This window comes from Brassica napus, chromosome A2 (assembly GCF_020379485.1).
Source record: "Brassica napus cultivar Da-Ae chromosome A2, Da-Ae, whole genome shotgun sequence".
NCBI classification, from domain to species: domain Eukaryota; kingdom Viridiplantae; phylum Streptophyta; class Magnoliopsida; order Brassicales; family Brassicaceae; genus Brassica; species Brassica napus.
Window position 1 is genome coordinate 6,403,488 of NC_063435.1, and position 15,902 is coordinate 6,419,389.

Sequence of the window (15,902 nt, forward strand, 5' to 3'; positions counted from 1 at the left end):
TAGTGATTAGGGATGGGCGTTCAGGTTCGTTTTCGGGTCTGTTTGGGAATTCGTATTCGGTTCAGATCTTTGAGGATTCGGTTCAGATTTGGATAACCAATTTAAATTTAAAAAAATTTAAAATTTATTATATGCTTTAGTTTTTAAAAAATCTATAAACAATAGAATATATTACATATAAATTTGAATAACATATGTCAGAGTACCTAACTTAACATATAAATTGGCTTGGTTTAAACATTTGGATAGAGAATTAATAATTATTTAAGTATTTTTGAGTATATTTTAACTATTTTAGATATTTACGTTTGATTATTTGTATATATTTTTAAGTACTTAAACGAACTTAAAAGTATCATATATATTCTGGATGTTTTTATATAATCTAAAAATAATTAATATATATAAGTATATAAATCTATTTTGGATATCCAAAATACTTCGGTTGGGAACGGATTAGGTTTCAGTTCTTCAAATACCAAAGTTTTGAATAATTAGGAATATTTATTCAATTTCGGTTCGGATTTGGTACTGCTTATTCGGATTGGGATCGGTTCGGTTCTTCGAATTCGGGTTTTTTGCCTAACCCTAAATAGTGACATAAAAAAACAAATAGCATCATATTTTTTAAAAAAAATACACTCGCGCGGGCACGCGGATCAAAATTTAGTTATATTATTATATTTAATTGAGACTAAATATGCTATAGGCAAAAGTATAAAAACAAAACGCTAAACCTAATAATGCAAACAGTTAAATTAAGTATATATAATATAGACTGTTTACTTAGGGCCTGAGTGGTTTAACCGCAGCGGTTGCGGTTGCGGTTGCGGAAGTTTGCGGATGCGGATGGTTGCGGTTTCTAGCGGTTTTAAGAGATTTGTACGACTGGTTATGCGGTTAGAAATTTGTGCGTTTGCGGGATACTTATGACTGGTTAACTACCAAATGCAGCAGCTGTTAAATAATAAATTAATAATATTTATATTTTATACAATTATAAAAATATCAAAAATAATAATATTATAATAAATATAAAATTTATATTTAGAAAGTTATAGTTTAAATTTTTTAAAAATATAGAAAATATTTTTATTTTAAAGTTTTATAATATTAATTAAAATTTAATTGATATATTTTAGCATTTTTATAATTTCACTTTAATTTTTTTATTGAATTTTTTTATTTTTGTATTTATATTGTTTTGGAAAAAAAAAAAATTTATCCTCCCGCAAACGCCCGCAACCGCAAACGCTAGCTGGAACCAGCTTTTGAATTTATGAGGTTCAGAGTGATTTGGAGCGATTTGGAGCGGTTTAGAGCGCTTTGAGCGATTGTTGCAAAACGCCAGCAACCGCTACTAACTGCAAAAGCTGCGTTTGCGGGTGGTAGCGGGAAAACCAGTCATACCCTTAATCTTTGTTGTCAAGTTCTGTAATTTTGTTAAGCAAAACATGATAAAGAAAACAGACTATATTAATTTTTGATTTTACGAAAAATGTTCACTCTCTCCGGGAATTATGTCTAAATAGCATTCGAAAATCACCAAATTGTTCATAATATATGATGCATGTATAAGTTTTGTATATATATTGAGAAATCATTTATTTTTTATTGACGTCATTTTTTATTTATCTAAATACAGGTTAACCAGATGAAAAATGGTATGTATAATATAACTAGATCAAAAAAATTTAAATTAATACAAGAGTAAAGAAAGATCTATTTAATTGGGCAAATACCAGAGTCTACTATAATGTTCAAGCTGTAGCTCATTCTAGTCAAGATGTTTGTTCCTTTGCCGAATTTCCAAGTGATCATTGTGCATTCATTCATGATCAGATTGGATGAAAGCTACATACCAATGACGTATGAGGAAGCATGGAAGATGAAGAATGGAAGAACTCAGTTGCGGATGAGGCTGATGCTATGATCAAGAATGCAACATGGTATGAAAGTGAGTTGTCTAAGGGAAATAAGGCAGTGTCTTGTAAATGAATATTGATAAGAAGATTGATAGGAAGAAGACCAGACTTGTGGCTAGCGGGTTTACTCAAACTTATGGAAATGATTACATTGATACATTTGCACCAGTTGCTAAGCTTCACACCATTCGGATTATATTGTCAATTGCAACAATTTTGGATGGGACTTATGACAAATGAATGTGAAGAATGTTTTTCTACAAAGAAAGTTTGAAGATGAAATATATATGTATCCTTCTCCTGGTTTTAAAAGTCTGGTGAAGTCAGAGAATGTTCTAAGGTTGAAGAAGGCTATATGGACTGAAACAATCTAGAGCATAGGTATCAAACAATTATTAAAATATTACTTATAATAATATGAAACCAAGAGTATAATTTGTTGTAATGGTTTTTTATGAAACAAACAAAAAAATAGAAAATTTTAGCGATGCGGTCGTTAGGGATGCTGCCGGATAATTTATAAAGTATCACACTCAAATAACAGTTGTACAATGTACATATTTATCATATTTATTACTAATACAAATCACTAAACATACTTATACTTAGAGCAATCGACAAAAGAAGTGTTGGTTAGTGGTCCTTTTGAATACTACATTTCAATTAACACCACTAAAATATTACAGCTATAAAGCATAACTCATATCTCTATTTACACAATACATATTTATATATAATATATAATTCATATGATATAATATAACGCATGTCATCTTATGCTATTATAATATTTATAGAGCCTTCCTCATCATCTTTGTCCCCTTAACAAACCTTAACTTTGATCTAAACCAAAACCAAAAAAACTAGCACAATGGGTTACGGTAGGCTCGGACAGTCAGGTTCGGCACACCCGAGCCAAAAAGACCCTGCCACGTCACTCCCGGAGGTACAAAAGAAAACTAAGACGAAGCTCATTCTCTTCACTTTAGCAGTTCTGGTCGTTGCAGTGGTCTGCTTTGGTATCTTTGCCGGCATCCGATCAATAGGTTCGGATCGACATGAGCCTAAACTAAACCGTAAACCGACCCAGGAAATCTCCCGAACCTGTAGCAAAGCACAATACACGAGCCTCTGCATCGACACGCTTCTTGATTTTCCGGGATCTTCAACCGCCGACGAGCAACAGCTCCTCCACATCTCTTTCAACGCGACGCTTCTGAGTTTCAGCAAAGCGCTTTATTCATCGTCGAAAATCTCGTACACTCAGATGCCTCCACGTGTACGTTCTGCTTACGACTCTTGCCTCGAGCTGCTCGACGACTCAGTCGACGCGCTCTCACGTGCCCTCTCCTCCGTCGTCATCTCCTCTTCCGGTAACGATGAGTCTCACTCCGATGTGATGACGTGGCTCAGCTCAGCGATGACTAACCACGACACTTGTACGGACGGGTTCGAAGGTGTCGGCAACGGAGAAGTGAAGGATCAAGTGGTCGGAGCGGTGAAGGGTTTGTCGGAGATGGTGAGCAACTGCTTGGCGTTATTCTCCGGCAACGTTAACGATGTAAACGGAGTTCCGGTGGCGAACAGGAAGTTACTTGGCGTAGAAGAAACAGAGGAGTTTCCGAGTTGGTTGAAGAGAGGAGACAGAGAGCTTCTCGGTACTCCGGCGACGGCGATCCAAGCGGATATCACGGTGTCGAAAGACGGTAACGGCACGGTTAAGACAATCGCAGAGGCGATCAAGAAAGCGCCGGAGCAAAGCAGCCGACGATTCGTCATCTACGTCAAGTCAGGAAGCTACGAAGAAGATAATCTCAAGGTTGGTCGGAAAAAAACAAACTTAATGTTCATCGGAGACGGCAAGGGTAAAACGGTCATAACCGGTGGAAAAAGCATCGCCGATGACCTCACAACTTTTCACACCGCCACTTTCGGTAATAAAAGAACAAAACTTTAGCTCATTTTTTTTTGGTAGTGATTAGTGATTTATGTCATTATTTGATTGATGTAGCCGCGACGGGAGCTGGGTTTATAGTGAAAGACATAACGTTTGAGAACTACGCCGGACCATCTAAGCACCAGGCCGTGGCACTTCGTGTCGGCGGAGACCACGCTGTGGTTTACCGTTGCAACATTATCGGTTACCAAGACACTCTGTACGTACATTCTAACCGACAGTTTTTCCGCGAATGCGACATCTATGGAACGGTTGACTTTATATTCGGGAACGCAGCTGTGATCTTACAAAGCTGTAACATCTATGCGCGTAAGCCAATGCCTCAGCAGAAAATCACCATCACGGCTCAGAACCGGAAAGACCCGAACCAGAACACGGGGATATCGATCCACGCTTGTAAGTTACTAGCCACGGCGGATCTTGAAGCCTCCAAAGGTAGTTTTCCGACGTATCTCGGCCGTCCGTGGAAGTTATACGCTAGAGTTGTGTACATGATGTCGGATATGGGCGACCACATTAACCCGAGAGGATGGTTGGAGTGGAACGGTCCGTTTGCGTTGGACACGTTGTACTATGGTGAGTATATGAACCGAGGGGTGGGAGCAGGTATAGGTCAGCGAGTCAAGTGGCCGGGCTATCATGTTATTACTTCGACGGTTGAGGCAAGCAAGTTCACGGTGGCTCAGTTCATTTCCGGTTCGACGTGGTTGCCTTCGACCGGCGTGGCCTTCTTCTCAGGGTTGTCAGAGTAGGATGTCTCACTCTCAGCCTTGTATGTACCAAAATTACATGAAAGATTTTATATACGAAACGCAAGTGTAATTATATGATGGGACATCTTCTTGAATGGAATAAAAGATTATGACTTTGAATATTATTGCAACTCTTTGCTCAAAGTTAATGAAACATAAATTTACAGATGACCTTGGATTAAGATAGAGTAACAGAAAGATGGGTCATTGCATAAGAGTTACGTCATCATTGATCAATGTGGAAACTGTACATCCATCTGTTCTTTTAAACTTCTGATCCAACGTTGTTGTTTCTTTCTTTCTTTCTTTTATGTACAAAGAAGGATAAGATTATGCATACAGAGATACATTTACCAGATGTTATGGATGATGATGATGGATGATACATTACATGCTGGCTACAACGGATGGAATCTCCTGTTCCACCTCCGTTTCACCTTCCGATCCCTCCTTGGTTGTCTGAAACAATATAGAACAAGCAGTTCAGATAATCCGGTTATCAAACCAAACCATGCGATTGTTGGTTAACTAAAACCGGAATTACTCTATTTGATTACTGTGGTAAGCAGGGAAAAGTGCCAATTTCGACCCAAACTATTTCAGTCGTGCCAAATACGACCCGAACAATTGATCAGTGCCAAATACGACCTCAACTCAATTATAATTCAAAAAAATTACCCGAACTTCTTAAAACGTGCCTAAATCTACATTGACTCTAACAGAAGTTAGTCAACCGTTAACAAGATAAAACGACGTCGTTTGATATACGAGGAAAAGTGCCAATTTCGACCCCAACACTCTCAATCGTGCCAAATAAGACCCGAACAAATGGTCAGTGCCAAAAACGACCTCAACTCAATTATAATTTAAAAAAAAATTATCCAATTTTTTCTAAAACGTGTCTAAATCTACATTAACTCTAACAGAAGTTAATCAACTTTTAACAAAGATAAGACGATGTTGTTTTGATATATGTATTTTTTAAAAAAATATGTTCATTTCGGGATTCAAATCCGTGCTGGGATATCCTTTTAAAGGGGCACACTAACAACTAGACTAAAATAATTTTTTGAAATATTATTACAAATTGAAATTCTCCATTATATAAACTACTATTCTTGTTCATCTTATCCAATTTAAAACTTTGGTGATTGCTTTATATATTTTAGTTATTGTTTAATTTGTCTAATATTTTATACAACATATCTTAGTGAAAGAAAGGTAAAAGGCCTCTTAACATTTTTGAACAAATATCAAAATATATAATATCAACTTTGAAAACTAAAAAAATTCCCACTTAATTTTAAAAATTAAAAATAATTTATATAAGAAAATTGTATAAATAAATTCAAAGTTGTAAGCATATTTAAGATCGTATAATAATAAATATTTTATTATTTATATTTTAGTAAGATATAATTTTATTAAAGATATGATAAATAAGAAAAACACGTTAATGTATTTATATAAATCAGAAAAAATTGTCACCAAAATTTTAAATTGGATAAGATGAAGAATAATAATAGTTTATATAATTTCAAATTTGTAATAGTATTTTAAAAAATACATATATCAAAACAACATCGTCTTATCTTTGTTAAAAGTTGATTAACTTCTGTTAGAGTTAATGTAGATTTAGACACGTTTTAGAAAAAATTGGATAATTTTTTTTTAAATTATAATTGAGTTGAGGTAGTTTTTGGCACTGACCATTTGTTCGGGTCTTATTTGGCACAATTGAGAGTGTTGGGGTCGAAATTGACACTTTTTCTCGTATATCAAACGACGTCGTTTTATCTTGTTAACGGTTGACTAACTTTTGTTAGAGTCAATGTAGATTTAGACACGTTTTAAGAAGTTCGGGTAGTTTTTTTGAATTATAATTGAGTTGAGGTCGTATTTGGCACTGATCAATTGTTCGGGTCGTATTTGACACGACTAAAATAGTTTGTGTCGAAATTGGCACTTTTCCCGTGGTAAGCACTAAGCAATGCAAATTACCTGAGTAGAATCCGTGGATTTGGCTTCAGAGAGATACTGAACCAATGCTCCTTTACCACGGAGAATCTTAGCTCCTGAGCCTCTACGCCCTTTCTCCTACAACTGCTTCCTCATCCACCACAACCGCTTCTATAATATCGTTGCCTGAACTCTCGTCCGTAATCTGAAGGAAAAAAAGGTTTTGGTTCAATGTAAAGGAGCCACAAACACATAATGGTGTATTAATCTCTTTATGAAAGGATTCAGGCTACCTCGATTCTCTTAGCATTTGCACCCCCAAAAAAAGTCTTATGGTGGCATTCTGTGGATGACTTCATGGATCATTTCTCAGCTATGCCTATAGATCACTAGAATTCAAAAGGATATTTTTTTAATAACTTTATTGATTTCAAATCATTATAAACATATTACATGAATTATAAATTATAACAAGCATGTTGTTAAGAAAAACATGTAGTAGAGACAATAGTAACACGATGCTTCCTAACGCACTTGTAGGATAGGTTGATTCGCTAACTTTACTCTGCTTCGTTCTAGGTCTTGAAAAATCTTTCTTGTATCTCTCATATGTTCCTAAATGACGTAAGTTTATATGTTCTTATACATATTAAAAAAACATATTAAATTTTACTAATAAATGTATTATTTTTTGTGTTTACCAATTTTAATAATTTTTGACCAATAGAATTTTAAGAAGTATTTATCATATTATTAACTAATAAAACATACCAAGAAAACAAAAAAAACATTCATATTTTTGAAACATTTTGAAAAAAAATTACTCCATTGTTTCTAAAAGATTTATATTATTGTGTTTCATACAATTTAAGAAGACATATTAAAATTAATTTTAATAATAAACACATTATTTTTCAGATAGCTATTTTTCATAATTTTAAACCAATAGTATCTCAAAAATTACAATTTTTTTCTGAAGTTTATAATATACCATTATTAATTAATAAAAATTGCATAAAAATAAAACATACATACTTTTGAAAAAAAAGTATTTTAAAATATTTTTCTTTTAAAAATAGATAGAGTAACTTTTTGGAAAACAACATGCAATTTTAGAGAATAAACCATGTTAATTGATCGATATTGGTATGCCAAGATCATAATAAAAGTGTTATGATTTTCAAAATTTGGGGCTTCTAAGGGGCTAGCAGATGTCCTAGCTAAACAGGCCTTTGGAGATGTTGTTGTACATCCAAGATTAAAGTATATCTCTATAAAAGCATATTTAGTTCAAAAATTTACTTTTTTTTTGGAGCAAATCTCCAAAATATCACATTTCTAAGTTTATATTACAAAAATAACACTCAAAAACTAAAATGACCAAAATAGCATTTTATCTTTTGAAAATTTTAAATTTTTTTATTTTTCAAAATTTGGAATCTTATCCCGAAACCTCACTTCTCAACTCTAAACCCTAAAACATGAACTCTAAACCCTAAACCCTAAATTATAAACCCTAAACCCCATCCCTTGAGTGCTATTTTGTGACTTTTAGCCTTGAATGCTAGTTTGGGAACAAAAACTTGATTTACTGCTATTTTGGTCTTTTTCTCTTTTTTTTGTCTAGGAAATTATCAAACTTGAATTATTATTTTTTTGGGGCAACAATTATCAAACTTGAATAATGGAAAACTATAAAGTAACTTTTATTAATGAAAAAAGATATGGAGATTAATGGTTTTTTTTTTTTTTTTTTGCTGATTCATGCATATGCAGGAAAATTAACATAAATAAATATCCTCTGCCTATGATGATGATCACTACACTAGGTAGATAGGATAGGTTTGGCGATTGAATAGAAGAAATAGTTACGAGATCACTGCCCAACGGGACTCTATATATTACCTCTCCGGATTTCTTCAATTCATAGACGGCCGGCCAAGCTATTAACCTCGCCGAATCGTGTTATCAGATCCAATCTCCGTTTTCGAGAACTTCGAAGAGGGAGGAGGAACTTATACAAAAGAGCACCAAGGCATCTTCCTTGTGGTGAATGTGATTTGCGATCTGACTTTCGGAGTTGAAAATGGCGAGGAAAGGGACGAGTATGAGACTAACGAGCTCGAGAGTCTCTTCCCTTCTGCTCTCAATGTTCGCTACTTTCGCTTCCTTCTACGTCGCAGGCCGGTTCGTTTACTTCTTCTTCTCCATTCCTCTCATTCGTTAACTTTGCGATGATCTCGTCTCTGTGTTTGAGACAGTTTATGGCAAGAATCGCAAACTAGGGTTCATTTTATCAGCGAGCTCCACAGAGTAACCGGGCAGGTTTGTAGTTTCCGGTTTGATTCTCACTCTCATGCTTTGTCAATGTGATTATTTCAGTTTGTGATCTTTGTCCTTGAGGTGTTTGCAGGGAAAATCTGCCATATCAGTGGATGATACTTTGAAGATCATAGCTTGCAGGTGATTTTATACGATTTTTGATTTAGTCTCCATGGACTGTTTGTTGTTGAACATAGACACTTTCTTTCTAGGGAACAGAAGAAGACACTAGCAGCTCTTGAGATGGAGCTAAGTGCAGCTAGGCAACAAGGCTTTGTTCCCAAACATGCTGATGTAGCCGAAACTAAGAAAAGACCTTTGGTGGTTATCGGTATCATGACATCTTTGGGTAATAGGAAGAAAAGGGATGCAGTGCGGCAAGCATGGATGGGGACTGGTAAGCTTTCTCACTGTCTCTTATTTGCATTATTAGAGTATGTGCTTCAGTTTGTACTTTCTTCTTCTTTTTGAAGAAGACACTCAGCTTAATAGGACCCCCTTTTTTACTTACTGCAGGTGCCTCATTTAAGAAAATTGAAACTGAAAAAGGTGTGATTGCACGGTTTGTTATTGGAAGAAGGTGTGGATTCGGTTTATCACTCTATGCCTGTAATGATGATTGATTACTCGGTACTGGAATCTTTTTTTAAGAATGTTATTTTTTGGTGTTGTGTAGCGCAAACAAAGGGGACAGCATGGACAAGAGCATTGACGCTGAAAACAGTCTAACCGATGACTTCATTGTTCTTGTATGTTAGCTCGGCCTCGTTCAAGATTGTTACCTCTAGGATTCATTTATTTGCTCGCATTTGTTAGTCTGAGAAGCTTGCCCATTTAATCTTTTTCAGGACGATGTAGTTGAGGCACCCGAAGAAGCTTCTAAAAAGGTAAAACTGTTCTTTGCCTATGCTGCGGATAGGTGGGATGCACAGTTTTATGCAAAGGCCAACGATAATATCTACGTTAATATAGGTAAGTTTTAGTAAGAGAAAAGAGATTGTTTTATAGCTGCACCTATGGTTGTTTGTGTTTCTTGGGTTGACTGTGAATGTCATTCATATTGGGTTTCCAACTTCAGTTAGAATCATTTTTAGGCTGCGAAATACAGAGCTTAATGTTTCTGCTGCCACTTTAAGGTCTTTAATCCATCCTTTTGTGAAAGTTTTAAGGTCAGAGAGTTTCGATGTAATTTGATCTGGTGCAGATGCACTCGGGAGTACACTTGCAGCACATCTAGGGAAGCCGCAGGCTTACATCGGTTGCATGAAATCAGGCGAAGTTTTCTCAGAACCGTGAGTTTGAGCTTAAAATCAATACACTGCTAGAACCAAAAAGATGTTTGGAATATTGTTAAAACTTGGCTTTTGCTGGCAGGAACCAAAAATGGTATGAACCAGAATGGTGGAAATTCGGTGACAAGAAAGCGTAAGTTAAACAATGCGAGATCACATAATGTTAACCCTCTTAGTTCCAATCCATTAGATTAATTTTCTTCTATGTGGCAAATAATCACATGTTCTTGTTTTTATGTATCTCCACAGATACTTCCGGCATGCTTACGGGGAGATGTACGTTATAACTAATGCATTGGCTAGATTTGTATCGATCAATAGGTCAGTTTCCACTCTCAACTACACGCATAATCTTTGAATATATTTCACAAACAGAGAAATATAAACTGAAACGAGTTTGTTTTTGTATGATGATGATGATGGGATGGGTGACAGAGACATACTTCATGCGTATGCTCATGATGACGTGAGCACGGGGTCATGGTTCGTGGGACTTGATTTGAAACATGTAGATGAAGGAAAGTTTTGCTGTTCCGCTTGGTCCTCAGGTATTCTGACATATCATAATCCTCTACTGAACATTTACATGTATACATATTGTTTGACATATATCTAATTTTATTCCATACTTTTCAGAAGCTATATGTGCAGGAGTGTAGTAGGACCAAGTTTACAGAGAAAGAATTCAAGTGTGAGGCTTTGCTGCTTACAGAGAAGCTCACAACATATTTGTCTGATAAAAGGCTAGTTACACCATTTAGTTCTTTTGTAACTTTAAACTTTACCATCTTATAACTACATCCTTGCCCTTTTGTGGGTTGTGGCATAAGTCATTGCATTATGCTATAAAGTGTAGGGTTTTGGATGTGAACAGTTTTTTTCTTATCAAAAGTTTGCCTAGTTCGTTTCATATCACATCTATACAAATTTTATAATATGCGACCCTTACACAATACTTCCAACATAACTAAGTTCCTCTGTATCTGTATGCGTGGTTACACTGTTACCATTCAGGTCGGAGATGTCTCATGACTCGGAATCTCTAGATTGAATATGGTGCAGCAAGAGGAGTAGCTCATACCCACTCACAAAGTCATCTGGAGAAGGAATGGCCACACTGATGCATTCGCTACCCACCCGACATGCATTTGGCTTTCATGCACCAGAGATAAGAGACGCAAGATAATTAGAGGCGGCTAACAGGATTAGGTGGGTGAACTCAGTGGTTGGAGACTGGAGAGGTGTTTGATGTTTGTATTATGTATTCAGGTAGAGATACTGCAGGTTGGTATGGTTTGCACGGCCAGATTACCAGAACAGAGACTAAACATGATACAGGGGTAGTGAGAATGGTGGAAGAGATAAGACGGGAGAAGCTAGCCAGCGGATACAGATCTCAACTCCAGTCGGAAGAGTATCAGGATCGCCGTATACACAGTGAGAAAGATTACTCATCTTTCCGGTTTTGCATTAGACCATTCAGAAAAAAGTTTTAATAATATTTCAGTTCAGTGATGTCAATGATCTGTCACTTTCTACCAAGACCAGATAAGGAACTCAATCATACATAAATTTTGTAGAAAATACACTTGTCAATATAGAACAAGTTGCACAATTCGTGTCTGAGGAAAAACAAGACGAAACAGAGAATATAATAAACAACATCACCGCCCAGACTTGAGCTTATAGTAGCGAAAACGAAAGAATCCATTCACATTTCCCTCCAAAGTTTATGAACAGCGAGGAAAGATGAGGTGCACTCACTTCCACTTAAAACTGGTCTTGATACCCCCTGAAAAGCAACAGTAATGCTTGATGAGCCAAGAGAAAACAAGCACAAACTTAGAAACATCCAAAATGTGTTTCGTTTCAGAACTTTATTAACTCAAACCTTCAGCTTCCTCAAATGAAACTTCCTTCACTAATGAAGCAGAAGCATTGTACTCAAACCTGGAATGAACACAAGAGGAAACCATCACAACATGTTGACATTTCACAAAAGTTTCCATCAAAGCTAGAATCAGTCATCCAACAATATAAACAACCCTTTGTGTATTATGCTCTACCTGTTGGAGAGAAGGACTTCAAGCTCATAGTCAGAAGCACTCTTAGTCACATCGACCATGACCTGAACAAGCTCAGTCTTGCGAGTGCTTGCCATGAGCAGATCATACTCGGTGGGGATAATCACAGCGAAGAAGTTATCGCTCAACTTGCTCAAACACACTTTCTCCACCGCTGCCAAACCTATCCTCCGCGTCATAGCTTCACTCTCGGGATCAATCAGGTAGATCGCAAAGTCCGTCAGGATGAAGATTCGCCTCTTCATCTTCCCCGTCCCTGTGAACTTCAACACCTTATCAGCGAATCGTATCGACGTGTCACCTACATTTTGCAATGTCATCGATTGATCAAAGATCCGATAATGAGAAAGATCGATCAAACACATGATGGAGAAATCGAACCTTGTTTCTCGAGGATCCTCATCAGCCCAGGACGAGTGGAGACGTGAAGGTAGTCGCCACGGTGCTCTCTGTAACGAGACGCTTTCCTCCTGATTTTGCCTCCCGCGAAAGGCCCCGGCGTCCCTCCTTCTTCATCTCCGTCGTCAAATTCAGGTGGCGGAGGCTCTTCGCCGTCGTACCTCGGCCGTCTTTGATCCTTGAGCCGGTCCATTTCTCGATGACTCGGAACCGGTTTGATTTGATTTTCTCAGATTCGTCTAATCTCGCAAGTGGGAGAGATAGAGAGAGAGAAGACGTGGCTTCTAATGATTCGTTTAATCCCAATTATGAAGATCTTAGCCGTTGGATTAAATGACTTACTAATCGACGTCGTTTAATCGAAAAATAAAATATCTCAGCCGTTAGTTTTCAAAGACCGTCGGTTTACCTCTAATCGACCTCGGTTAGCCTCTAATGATTCGAAAATAAAAGATCTCAGCCGTTAGATTAAATGACTTTTGTAAAACGACGTCGGTTAAGCGCCACTTGATGGTGGTTTAATTATAAAAACCGCCGTGCTCCACCGAATATAAGGGGGGGTTATTGGGGAGCAAATTCTCATCAATTTTGGAAATTCTGAGAGTCTATTGTTATTGGTTCATGAATTTTAAAAATCTTAACAAATCCCTTGTTATTGGTTTAAGGATTCACAAATTCCTTTCAAATCTTTTGTTATTCAAAAAGTTTGGTTTTTATTGATTCTCTAATTCTAACTAAATCTAGTGTTATTGGGAGATGAATTCTCTACATTTTTACTCACAAGACAAAACTTTCAAAATATCATATGTATCCATGAGATTTTCAAAATCCATGTTATATTTTTCTTCGGAAAACAACATAGTTATTCCTTCCAAATATCTATTGCACATTCCATCCAAATTATATGTCCACAATTATATTTCATTTTTGTTGTTTTGTTATTAAATAGAAACTAAAATAACATATCAATTAAGCAAACACAATATAGAAAGTTTTTTTTGTAAAAATAATAAAGTTAAATTTCTTAACATAATGTTCATCTTATCATATTAACATAATTTTATACTGTATCCTTATTGTTTTTTTTTAAAACATGTTTTGCAACAAGAAAAACAAATAATCATGTCATATTAAAAGAGATTTTTTTTGGAAAAAAAATAGAAAATATCATATTACTTTATAAAAGGAAAGATATAAATAAGGTAACAAAGTTTATGAAAATCTGTAGTAATGATTATCAAATTTTATAAGTCAATGTATTTTGATTTTTATAGTCTACATTACTTTTAAAATCTATCAACTTTAAGAATCCACAAACTCTACACAAATTACTCTCCCAATAACCCCCCCTAAGAAGAGTCCCACTAGTGAAGCGCACCCTATTAATCGTGGACGCGACCACAGAGAATCAAATTCTTCTTCCTCTTTCGTCCACCACCCTTTCTCTCTTCGTTCTTCTTCTTCTCCTAAACTGCGAGAAGGAAAAAAAAAGGCGAAAAGCTCGCCGATCGGGAGTCCGCGAAACCAAAGGTAATGTTCTTATCTTCTGAGTTAACCTTTGGATCTAACTGTGTATAAAGGAATCTTTTGTTTGTCTGGTTTAGAGATCGTAGGTTTTGGATATGGCGTCGAAGCGGATCTTGAAGGAGCTGAAGGATCTGCAGAAGGATCCACCCACCTCATGTAGCGCAGGTGTTTATCTCTTTTATATTTGAATCTCGGAACTTGTGTTTGGTTTCGATCTGTAGCTGAGTACGTAGCTTGTCTGTTTGAAAGATCTTGTTAGCTTCTCGGATCTGGTTGATTGATGCTTGTGCCAGAGAAAAAAAGCTGACCTCTTTGGTGTTTTATTACAGGACCTGTTGCTGAAGACATGTTTCATTGGCAGGCAACGATAATGGGTCCTACCGACAGTCCTTATGCTGGAGGTGTTTTCCTTGTTACCATTCACTTCCCTCCAGATTACCCTTTCAAGCCTCCTAAGGTGATTCCTAAACTTTGATTAATCTCCTGCTATGCTAAGCTTGTATGGTTCTTGTTCTGTGGTTGTCTCATTGTTTCTTTACATGGTGTGTTATGAAAAAAATCTAGGTTGCTTTTAGGACGAAGGTGTTCCATCCCAACATTAACAGCAATGGAAGCATTTGCCTCGACATCTTGAAGGAGCAATGGAGTCCTGCCCTCACCATTTCCAAGGTTCGCTTGTTCTTCTTTTTACCTAAACCTTATAGAACCCTACCGTATCATCAGACTGTCCGATTCCCATTTGAAGTGTTAACACTGAGTGTCTATTAAATCATTAAGCTTTGACTCTGTTTGGATAAAAATGGGTCTATACAATTTATATTGCTCGTCTTTTCTCATTAGAAGCGATATAGTTGAGCTGTCTGTCTCTTACTAACTCGTTGAGCTTTGGCCAAACTGAGGATGAAATATGTGTTGTTTCAGTTTCTAACTTAAAACGTTGCAATGGACAGGTGCTGTTATCGATCTGTTCTCTGTTAACCGATCCAAACCCGGATGATCCTTTGGTGCCTGAGATAGCTCATATGTACAAGACTGACAAGAACAAGTATGAGTCCACTGCACGGAGCTGGACTCAGAAGTATGCCATGGGCTGAAAGGACGGATCCTAAACTATCTCTTTTTATGGAAAAAAAATCTGCCGTAATTTCTATGTATGATTCAGTAGACATCTGTTTCTGTCCTCTTTTAAAAATTTCTGAAGACAGGACCAAATGAAGTGGGTCTTGTTTGTTTGAAACAAAAAAACAAAAACAAAACATCTTTGTGAAACTAGAAACTGGAAATCTTTCTGGTTTTGTTTGGTCTTGTCTTGCAATTATGGTTTGGTGTTTTACTGTGTGATAACTGATAAGATGAGTCTACCAATAGTTCAACTTATTATCTGACTAATACACTTCAATTTTTGCAATGGGCACACAATAGTCATTTGAGGTGTGGATGTAGTTGCCTTACGGTTTACTTTAAATTGCTTGCGAGTTAAACTTCTTCACTTTTGCTCTCTGTTGAACCTCATTCTTCTCCTCTGTATAATTTGTTGGTTTAATTCAGTTTTACATTTATGATTTTAACTCAGTTTTACATTTATGATGTGCTGCAGTTGCCTTATGGTTTAGCTTAAGTTGCTTGGGAGTTAAGTTTCTTCACTTTTGGCTCTCTATTGAACCACATTCTTCTATTATGTATAA

General features: G+C 36.3%; 4 protein-coding genes across 5 annotated transcripts; 3 read left to right on the forward strand and 1 right to left on the reverse strand.

Moving 5' to 3' along the window:
* The first annotated feature begins 2,648 nt into the window (after positions 1 to 2,648).
* LOC106390581 (probable pectinesterase/pectinesterase inhibitor 61) lies at positions 2,649 to 4,759 on the forward strand. Its single transcript, XM_013831082.3, has 2 exons — positions 2,649 to 3,859; positions 3,937 to 4,759. The coding sequence occupies exons 1-2, from the start codon at positions 2,797 to 2,799 to the stop codon at positions 4,632 to 4,634; spliced, it is 1,761 nt and encodes a 586-aa protein (XP_013686536.2). The 5' UTR covers positions 2,649 to 2,796; the 3' UTR covers positions 4,635 to 4,759.
* Positions 4,760 to 8,360: 3,601 nt separating this feature from the next.
* Positions 8,361 to 11,117, forward strand: LOC106390547 (hydroxyproline O-galactosyltransferase HPGT1). Its single transcript, XM_013831045.3, has 12 exons — positions 8,361 to 8,780; positions 8,855 to 8,918; positions 9,007 to 9,056; positions 9,128 to 9,312; positions 9,432 to 9,495; positions 9,592 to 9,664; positions 9,764 to 9,887; positions 10,120 to 10,207; positions 10,290 to 10,340; positions 10,457 to 10,528; positions 10,643 to 10,755; positions 10,844 to 11,117. Exons 1-12 carry the CDS (start codon positions 8,680 to 8,682, stop codon positions 10,864 to 10,866), a joined length of 1,008 nt encoding a protein of 335 aa, XP_013686499.2. The 5' UTR covers positions 8,361 to 8,679; the 3' UTR covers positions 10,867 to 11,117.
* Positions 11,118 to 11,756: 639 nt separating this feature from the next.
* Positions 11,757 to 12,983, reverse strand: LOC106390558 (myosin IB heavy chain). Its single transcript, XM_013831054.3, has 4 exons — positions 12,673 to 12,983; positions 12,274 to 12,592; positions 12,099 to 12,157; positions 11,757 to 11,999 (listed from the first exon to the last, which is right to left on the reverse strand). The coding sequence occupies exons 1-4, from the start codon at positions 12,881 to 12,883 to the stop codon at positions 11,968 to 11,970; spliced, it is 621 nt and encodes a 206-aa protein (XP_013686508.2). The 5' UTR covers positions 12,884 to 12,983; the 3' UTR covers positions 11,757 to 11,967.
* Positions 12,984 to 14,051: 1,068 nt separating this feature from the next.
* Positions 14,052 to 15,561, forward strand: LOC106390568 (ubiquitin-conjugating enzyme E2 10-like). Of its 2 annotated transcripts, none has more exons than XM_013831063.3 (5): positions 14,052 to 14,220; positions 14,297 to 14,382; positions 14,547 to 14,674; positions 14,782 to 14,886; positions 15,168 to 15,561. In XM_013831063.3, the coding sequence occupies exons 2-5, from the start codon at positions 14,313 to 14,315 to the stop codon at positions 15,309 to 15,311; spliced, it is 447 nt and encodes a 148-aa protein (XP_013686517.1). In that variant the 5' UTR covers positions 14,052 to 14,220; positions 14,297 to 14,312; the 3' UTR covers positions 15,312 to 15,561. The 2 variants fall into 2 exon arrangements, with proteins under 2 accessions (XP_013686517.1, XP_013686525.1); XM_013831071.2 differs by having other exon boundaries at positions 14,304 to 14,382.
* The last annotated feature ends 341 nt before the right edge of the window (positions 15,562 to 15,902 follow it).

Excerpts from the sequence above, each read along its gene's own strand:
- LOC106390581 (XM_013831082.3), top strand. The coding sequence starts at position 2,797 with ATGGGTTACGGTAGGCTCGGACAGTCAGGTTCGGCACACCCGAGCCAA. Across the intron at positions 3,860-3,936 it reads TTTTCACACCGCCACTTTCG|CCGCGACGGGAGCTGGGTTT; the intron begins GTAATAAAAGAA and ends TGATTGATGTAG.
- LOC106390547 (XM_013831045.3), top strand. The coding sequence starts at position 8,680 with ATGGCGAGGAAAGGGACGAGTATGAGACTAACGAGCTCGAGAGTCTCT. Across the intron at positions 10,341-10,456 it reads AAATTCGGTGACAAGAAAGC|ATACTTCCGGCATGCTTACG; the intron begins GTAAGTTAAACA and ends GTATCTCCACAG. Across the intron at positions 10,529-10,642 it reads AGATTTGTATCGATCAATAG|AGACATACTTCATGCGTATG; the intron begins GTCAGTTTCCAC and ends GATGGGTGACAG.
- LOC106390558 (XM_013831054.3), bottom strand. The coding sequence starts at position 12,883 with ATGGACCGGCTCAAGGATCAAAGACGGCCGAGGTACGACGGCGAAGAG. Across the intron at positions 12,593-12,672 it reads GAGGATCCTCGAGAAACAAG|GTGACACGTCGATACGATTC; the intron begins GTTCGATTTCTC and ends TGCAAAATGTAG. Across the intron at positions 12,158-12,273 it reads GAAGTCCTTCTCTCCAACAG|GTTTGAGTACAATGCTTCTG; the intron begins GTAGAGCATAAT and ends TGTTCATTCCAG.
- LOC106390568 (XM_013831063.3), top strand. The coding sequence starts at position 14,313 with ATGGCGTCGAAGCGGATCTTGAAGGAGCTGAAGGATCTGCAGAAGGAT. Across the intron at positions 14,383-14,546 it reads ACCCACCTCATGTAGCGCAG|GACCTGTTGCTGAAGACATG; the intron begins GTGTTTATCTCT and ends GTTTTATTACAG. Across the intron at positions 14,675-14,781 it reads ACCCTTTCAAGCCTCCTAAG|GTTGCTTTTAGGACGAAGGT; the intron begins GTGATTCCTAAA and ends AAAAAAATCTAG.